The sequence below is a fragment of the Pinus tabuliformis genome, chromosome 5_2, assembly GCF_031772625.1.
Source record: "Pinus tabuliformis cultivar Carrire ecotype Pingquan chromosome 5_2, CPIR1, whole genome shotgun sequence".
Taxonomy (NCBI): domain Eukaryota; kingdom Viridiplantae; phylum Streptophyta; class Pinopsida; order Pinales; family Pinaceae; genus Pinus; species Pinus tabuliformis.
The window spans coordinates 926,934,917-926,942,840 of record NC_142306.1 but is presented as its reverse complement, the minus strand read 5'-3'; the positions used below and the strand labels follow the sequence as shown (position 1 = coordinate 926,942,840).

The window sequence follows — 7,924 nt, the reverse complement described above, 5'->3', positions numbered from 1 at the left end:
TTTTGTTTCTCCAAATTTCAAATCAAATTTATTTTTAAAAAATTATCCAACATTTAAATTACACTTTTTAAATATATTATAAAATAAAATAAAATATAGTGTATTTACGCCTTAAGTGTCTTACTAGTCTAATAAAATATAGTGTATTTACCCCCGGCTTTCCTTTTTGAAATCAATTCCCCTCTTACCTTACCTGTGTTACTATGATCTATTTGATTTGATATTAGACGATTAAAATATTTGCCACCATTATTAAAATTCTCATTATAACTGAAACCCTACCTATCTTACCTCTTCCGTAGGTTTTCTGAAACATCGTTCGACGATCCTCCACTTCCATAGGTTTTCTGAAACATTCTTCTACGATCCATGTCCACTATAAGACGTCACATGGGAGTGGCAAGGACTTGTATCGTCTAGTATCTTGCTTGAATCTACTGGCCTTGTATCGTTCATGATCTTGCTTGAATCTGCTGGCCACTGTGCAGACCTTGGCCCTGTGGAGCGTATTGGATCAACGAAAAATATTGAACTTGTGTATTGTGCTTGATTCTGGTGATGGTGTCACATACACTGTCCCAATTTATGAGGGATACGATTTGCCTCATGCCATACTCAGACTGGACCTTCTTGGGCGTGATCTGATGGATGCATTGATGAAGATTCTTACAGAACGTGTGTATACCTTCACCACCACTGCAGAGCGCGAGATTGTCTGAGATATGAAGGAGAAATTAGACTACGTATCTCTAGATCTTGAACAGGAGATGGAGACTACAAAATCTAGCTCTTCATTGGAAAAGAGTTATGAGCTTGCTGATGGCCAGGTAATCACAATCGGTGTAGAATGGTTCAGATGTGCAAAAGTGTTGTTCCAGCCATCTCAGATACTACTCTCCCAAAAGTTTATGAGGGTGAAAAACCCTTCTAAGACTAATCTCCTCTACTTCCAAATGGGGCAAGCATTGGTTCACTACCATATAAATGCTCTGTAAGATTTCTCAGTTAACCCTAGGTTGTTTTTCTTCCTGATTATCAATTTAAAAAAAATAATTTAACCTTGCGTTTTCATCATGACCACAGGAGCAGAAAGGCGGAGCCTTGTACCCTCTACAATTAAGGTAAGGTCTCCTTTATTTTTTTGTCCTTTGCTATTGGATATGTTTTGGATAGTGTTATATTTATCCTCCTCTCAGAATGGGTGATGCAGAAGAAATCCATCCCCTTGTATGTGACAGTGGATCTGGAATGGTTAAGGTTGGTATTTATGTTTTTGTTTTTCTAATATTTATGTCTCATTCAGATCACATTGGTCTATTGGAATGAAGGCTAGTTTTTACAATGTTTGTCTATGATCCATGATCTTTGTTATTAGATTCTCCAATTCGATTGCAAGAAGTTGCAGTAGTGTATGTTTATTGCACACCATCTTGTAATCGATGTGGATATTGCCTCAAACTAAGGGGCTAGGTTGGGAATGAAGACTAGTTTTTATATTGCTGGTCTATGATCCTTATCTTTACTATTATATTCGCCAATTTGATTGCAAGAAGTTGCAATAGTATATGTCTATTGCAGACCATCTTGTAATTGATGCAAATATTGCCTCAAACTAAGGAGCTAGGTTTTAAAAGATTTATGTTCATTGAGGACTGTGATTTTGTTTCTGAGTTATGCTGATCCTATCCATTATTATTCTTGTGATGCCTATATAAGGCTGGAATTGCTAGAGACGATGCTTTGCATGCTGTTTTCCCAAGCATTTTGGGCAGACCAAGGCATACTAGTCTGATGGTTGGTATGGGACAAATTGATGCATATGTTGGAGATGAAGCTCAATCAAAGAGGGGTATCTTGACTCTCAAGTATCTGATCGACCATGGTATTGTGACCAACTGGAATGACATGGAGAAGATCTAGCATCACACATTTTACAATGAACTCGAGTGGCCCCTGAGGAACACCCTGTGCTTCTCACGGAGGCACCACTTTACCCCAAGGCTAATAGACAAAAGATGACACAGATAATGTTTGAGACTTTCAATGTGCCTGCCATGTATGTTGTAAGCCAGGTAGTACTTTCTCTGTATGCAAGTGGACGAACCACTAGTACGCTTTTTTATTATTCCATCCCCTTTCAGCCATTAATTTTGGATCTTTTATGTCCATTTCCACTGATAATTGTGTTGAATTGATACTTATAAGAGTTATAAGTTGCACTAACACGTGCATTTTGTTAAGATCTTATTTTAGGCTATCATTAATTGTTTTACACTTATCATCCTAGTTATTGTGCTTGATTCTGGTGATGGTGTCACACACACTGTCCCAATTTATGAGGGATACGCTTTGCCTCATGCCATACTCAGACTGGACCTTGTTGGGCGTGATCTGACGGATGCATTGATGAAGATTCTTACAGAACGTGGGTACACCTTCACCACCACCGCAAAGCGCGAGATTGTCTAAGATATGAAGGAGAAATTATCCTATGTATCTCTTGTTTTTGAATAGGAGATGGAGACTGCAAAATATAGCTCTTCATTGGAAAAGTGCCATGAGCTTCCTGATGGCCAGGTAATCACCATCAGTGCAGAATAGTTCAGATGTGTAGAAGTGTTGTGCCATCTTTAGTGGGAATGGACGCAACCAAAATCCATGAGACTACTTACAATTTTATTATGAAGTGTGATGTGGATATTCGGAAAGAGTTGTATGGGAATATTGTGCTCAGTGGTGGTTCCACAATGTTTCCTGGGATTGCAGATCGAATGAGTAAGGAAATTACTTCATTGGCTCCCAGCAGCATGAAGATTAAGGTGGTTGGACCTCCAGAAAGAAAATACAGTGTCTAGATTGGAGGGTCTATTTTGGCTTCTCTCAGTACTTTCCAGCAGGTATGTACTACAACTGCCAGGGGCTTCATTTGTCCTTGTCACATAAAAACAACATCACTCAAGTCTTTTCTCTGCCTGAAGTTTATAAATAACCACCACATGATTGAATGTAAGAACATGCTTGGTCCTGCAGAAGTGCTGGAAAATCAACTGCATCAAGGGTAGAGTTGTTTCCCATCTCCATGTGGGTTGTTATACAGAGATACAAAAGATACAATTGAAGAGATCAGGCTCTGTACATAATTGGACTTGTTTTATTTTAGTGATTCTAATAGGGAAATTACACCTCATAAGAATCCTATGACAACCTTCAAAGCATTAGGGACCAGTTGACTAAATGCTTCATTATTGTGACCAGACCAACAGATGCAAACTTGCAACTGAACAAATAAGCTATAATTCAGGAAAAAAACTACATATGGTGCTATAAATATATGTGGCTTTCTAAGGTAATCAAGTCCTCAAGTTTTAATCCTGACAATTCAATGTCCATCCACTGAATCTCTCCTTTGGTCTCAATGTTTTAAATGCTGATTATTAATACATATTTAAAATTCATGTTCAATGTTCAAGAGGTACATGTACATTGAACAAAGAAGGAACATGTAATTTTACATAGCTGATGTATATCCATAGTATATATGTAGTCGGTAGAGAAATCCTTTAAGAGAATAGTACGTAAGCCCCTGACTCTTTTCATAAATTTTATTGTAACTTGTAATAGGTTTCTAGAAGTTTATTAACATCTTTTATTCTACTTACCATATTTGGCTCTAGAAAATTACAAGGCATGGTTGTTCTTCTAACTTCATAAAAGGCTGCTAATTTATAATTATAAAAAAAATTGAGTGTTTTCAATTTCTATTTTAATGGAGTTGTAAAGGGGGAGGCTAGGCAAGGGTTTTTCAATTATTGACACAGGTTTTTAAATTAAAACCAACTTTATGAGTCTATAAATGCATTGTTTTCAACAATTATTTTAGGTAAATGACCATGTAGTTAACATCTGATTGACAAATTTAGGTGGGAGCTTGGCATATCTAGAATCAAATTGATCCATGGTGAAAACATTCCAATTCAAACATGTGAATGCCAATATTGATACAAAGTGTCTTCCTTGGGATTAGTTTTTCTATATATCCATCCTTGGAATTATTCCCTGTACTCAGTAACTTTTGTAAATCACCTGTATGTATTAAAGTCAAAGAGCAACACCTGGTAATCTGGGGCCTGTCAAACTTTGCCTCCTAATCTATGATTAAGAATAGAAAGGTTGTAATCCTTGAAAGATTGGTTGGCTTCCTGGTAGCTCATTCTAAGGGATCCATTCATCTATATTACCATTTTGATTTTTTACTTTCCCCCTTCCACCACTTGACATTTCTTTGGATTGTAATCCTCAAAATATTGGTTGGCTTCCCGGTAGCTCATTCTAAGGGATCCATTCATTTGTATTACCATTTTGATTTTTTACTTTCTCCCTTCCACCACCTGCCATTTCTGCCATTTCAACCTCATGCTTCTAAGGATTTTTGGAAGGCATAATTTACCAATCTTCTTGAAATTTTAAGAAATCCAATTTCTTAATTCAATTTCCTATTTCCTTTATTCAAGAAACTTCAGACAGTAGCAAGACTTGGGATTAATGGGCAAGCTATCTTATCCTTTATTCAAGAAACTTCATACAGGAGCAAGACTTGGAATTAATGGGCAAGCTAGCTTCAAGGTATTAGTCAAGCCATTATTTTAGACAATCATTCCAATATTAATTCTCTACAATCTACAATGGTCTAATAAAGGCACAAATCCAATTGCATGAGTTGTATCCTGACATTTGTCATACGTTATATCATAATGATATTCTTATATCCTGAATACAAAGAAATATTAACATTTGACACCCTAAACAATCATGAGCCAAACTTTGGTCATAGACCTTGAATACCAATTCCTTTACTATGCAAAAAATCCCCAATGAATATAATTATAGTAATAAAGTATCCATTGAATAGAATTAAGATAGTAAAATTACCTTGATAGTCTACAAACATAAATCTAAATTTTTTTAAAGGATTTAAATAGTGAATTCCCCAATTCGATTGCAAGAAGTTGCAGTAGTGTATGTTTATTGCAGATCATCTTGTAATCGATGCGGACATTGCCTCTTCCACCACCTGCCATTTCTGCCATTTCAACCTCATGCTTGTAAGGATTTTTGGAAGGCACAATTTACCATTCTTCTTGAAATTTTAAGAAATGCAGTTTCTTAATTCTCCTTCCTATTTCCTCTATTCAAGAATCTTCAGACAGTAGCAAGACTTGGGATTAATGGGCAAGGAATTAGTCAAGCCATTATTTTAGACAATCATTCCAATACTAATTCTCTATGCCTAGATGAATATTTTTTATAGCTAGCATATATAAAAGAAACTCCAAATACATGGTTGAGAGTTTTTTTGCTATTGAGCCAATAAAGTTTTGTATATTTTGAAATCTAATAATCTATAATGGTCTAATAAAGGAACAAATGATATTCTTATATCCTGAATAGAAAGAAATATTAACATTTCACACCCTTATCAACCATGAGCCAAACTTTGGTCATAGACCTTGAATACGAATTCCTTTACTATGCACAGAATCCCCAATGAATATAATTACAGTAATAAAGTATCCATTAAATAGAATTAAGATAGCAAAATTCACTTGATAGTCTACAAACATAAATCTAATTTTTTTAAAAGGATTTAAATGGTGAATTCCCCAATTCAATTGCAAGAAGTTGCAGTAGTGCATGTTTATTGCAAACCATCTTGTAATCAATGCGGATATTGCCTCAAACTAAGGGGCTAGGTTGGGAATGAAGGCTAGTTTTTACATTGTTGGTCTATGATCCTTGATCTTTGTTATTATATTCACCAATTCGATTGCAAGAAGTTCCAGTAGTGTATGTCTATTGCAGACCATCTTCTAATCGATGCGGATATTGCCTCAAACTAAGGAGCTAGGATTTAAAAGAATTATGTTCATTAAGGACTGTGATTTTGTTTCTAAGTTATGTTGATCTTATCCATTCTTATTCTTGTGATGCCTATTTAAGGCCGGATTTGCTGGAGACGATGCTCTGTGTGCTGTTTTCCCAAGCATTGTGGGCAGACCAAGACATACTGGTGTGATGGTTCTTATGGGGAAAAGAGATGCATATGTTGGAGATGAAGCTTAGTCTAAGAGGGGTATCTTGACTCTCAAGTATCCGATCGACCATGGTATTGTGACCAACTGGGATGACATGGAGAAGATCTGGCATCATACATTTTACAATGAACTCCGAGTGGCCCCTGAGGAACACCCTGTGCTTCTCACGGAGGCACCACTTAACCCCAAGGCTAATAGACAAAAGATGACACAGATAATGTTTGAGACTTTAAATGTGCCTGCCATGTATGTTGCAATCCAAGAAGTACTTTCTTTTTATGCAAGTGGATGAACCACTCGTACGCTTTTTTATTATTCCATCCGTTTTCAGCCATTAATTTTGGATCTCTTATGTCCACTTCCACAAATAGTTGTGCTGAATTGATACTTCTAAGAGTTATAAGTTGCACGAACACATGCATTTTGTTAAGATCTTATTTTAGGTTGTCATTAACTGTTTTACACTTATCATCCTAGGTATTGTGCTTGATTTTGGTGATGGTGTCACACGCACTATCCCAATTTATGAGGGATACGCTTTTCCTCATGCCATACTCAGACTGGACCTTGTTGGGCGTGATCTAACGGATACATTGATGAAGATTATTACAGAACGTGGGTACACCTTCACCACCACTGCAGAGCGTGAGATTGTCTGAGATATGAAGCAGAAATTAGCCTATGTATCTCTAGATTTTGAACAGGAGATGGAGGCTACAAAATCTAGCTCTTCATTAAAAAAGAGCTATGAGCTTCCTAATGGGCAGGTAATCATCATTGGTGTAGAACGGTTCAGATGTGCAGAAGTGTTGTTCCAGCCATCTTTATTAGTAATGAAAGCAGCTTGAATCCATGAGACTACTTACAATTCTATTATGAAGTGGGATGTGGATATTCGTAAAGACTTGTATGGGAATATTGTGCTCAGTGGTGGTTCCACAATGTCTCCAGGGATTGCAGATCGAATGAGTAAGGAAATTACTTCACTGGCTCCCAGTAGCATGAAGATTAAGGTGGTGGGACCTCTAGAAAGAAAATATAGTGTCTGGATTGGAGAGTCTATTTTGTCTTATCTCAGTACTTTCCAGCAGGTATGTACTACAACTGCCAATCGCTTCATTTTGCATATTGTATCTGGTTTATCGCTTCCTAATTTTATCAAGGAAAAAGTTTTGGATTCACCTAAAAATCTACACTTGTTATGTGTATTGCAGATGTGGATTTCAAATCAGAATATGACGAGTCTGGCCCCTCACTTGTTCACAGGAAGTGCTTCTAGATTTTTGGACGTTTGGTACTTCTATCTGGGAGGAGAACTGGATGCATATGCCTTGTTAGTTTTAGGTTCTATGGAGGACTAGCATTGTAAAGAGAGGATTTTGTGTTTATTTGTGCACTGACTTTCCTGAGCCAGTTTTGGGGCTTGGGTTGTTCATTTCTTTGGATTCATGAAATAATTTGAGCCTGTGCTAAAGGATTGCATTGAAATCCATATGTTGGCCAAATTTAAATTGTGCTGGTATTTTCCACCCTATCTTGCTTGATTCTTTATATTTTCTTATATATTCATACGGATTGGGAAACCTTTAGCATGTGTGAAATGTCTATGCATGATTGTGATTCAAGGATGAGCTATTACCATGCTGTTGAAAACTTTTTGCATGTTTGGTTCTGAATTTCTTCGAAGGCTTGTGGCCTCAAACATAGTATTTACTATTAAGTCTAATTGAGCCTATTTTATGTCAATATTTAGGAGTGATGTTGCAGGATGACCACATATGAAAGTTATCTCCACAGCCATGAAGACCTAACTTGCCTCAGAAATAAAGACT

The 7,924-nt window shown here is 36.7% G+C and overlaps 1 protein-coding gene and 2 pseudogenes across 1 annotated transcript; all 3 read left to right on the top strand.

The window, feature by feature from the left end:
* The first annotated feature begins 226 nt into the window (after positions 1-226).
* Positions 227-2,254, top strand: LOC149162300 (actin-2-like). The gene is made up of 4 exons (XM_089437205.1): positions 227-991; positions 1,084-1,121; positions 1,197-1,257; positions 1,717-2,254. Exons 3-4 carry the CDS (start codon positions 1,198-1,200, stop codon positions 1,918-1,920), a joined length of 264 nt encoding a protein of 87 aa, XP_089293331.1. The 5' UTR covers positions 227-991; positions 1,084-1,121; position 1,197; the 3' UTR covers positions 1,921-2,254.
* Positions 2,016-3,327, top strand: LOC149162299 (actin-100-like; annotated as a pseudogene).
* A 2,730-nt stretch (positions 3,328-6,057) lies between these two features.
* LOC149162298 (actin-7-like) lies at positions 6,058-7,680 on the top strand (annotated as a pseudogene).
* The last annotated feature ends 244 nt before the right edge of the window (positions 7,681-7,924 follow it).

Bases quoted from the DNA above. Each gene is read 5' to 3' on its own strand.
- LOC149162300 (XM_089437205.1), top strand. From the start codon at position 1,198: ATGGGTGATGCAGAAGAAATCCATCCCCTTGTATGTGACAGTGGATCT. The intron at 1,258-1,716 runs GTTGGTATTTAT...TGCCTATATAAG, and splicing joins GTGGATCTGGAATGGTTAAG to GCTGGAATTGCTAGAGACGA.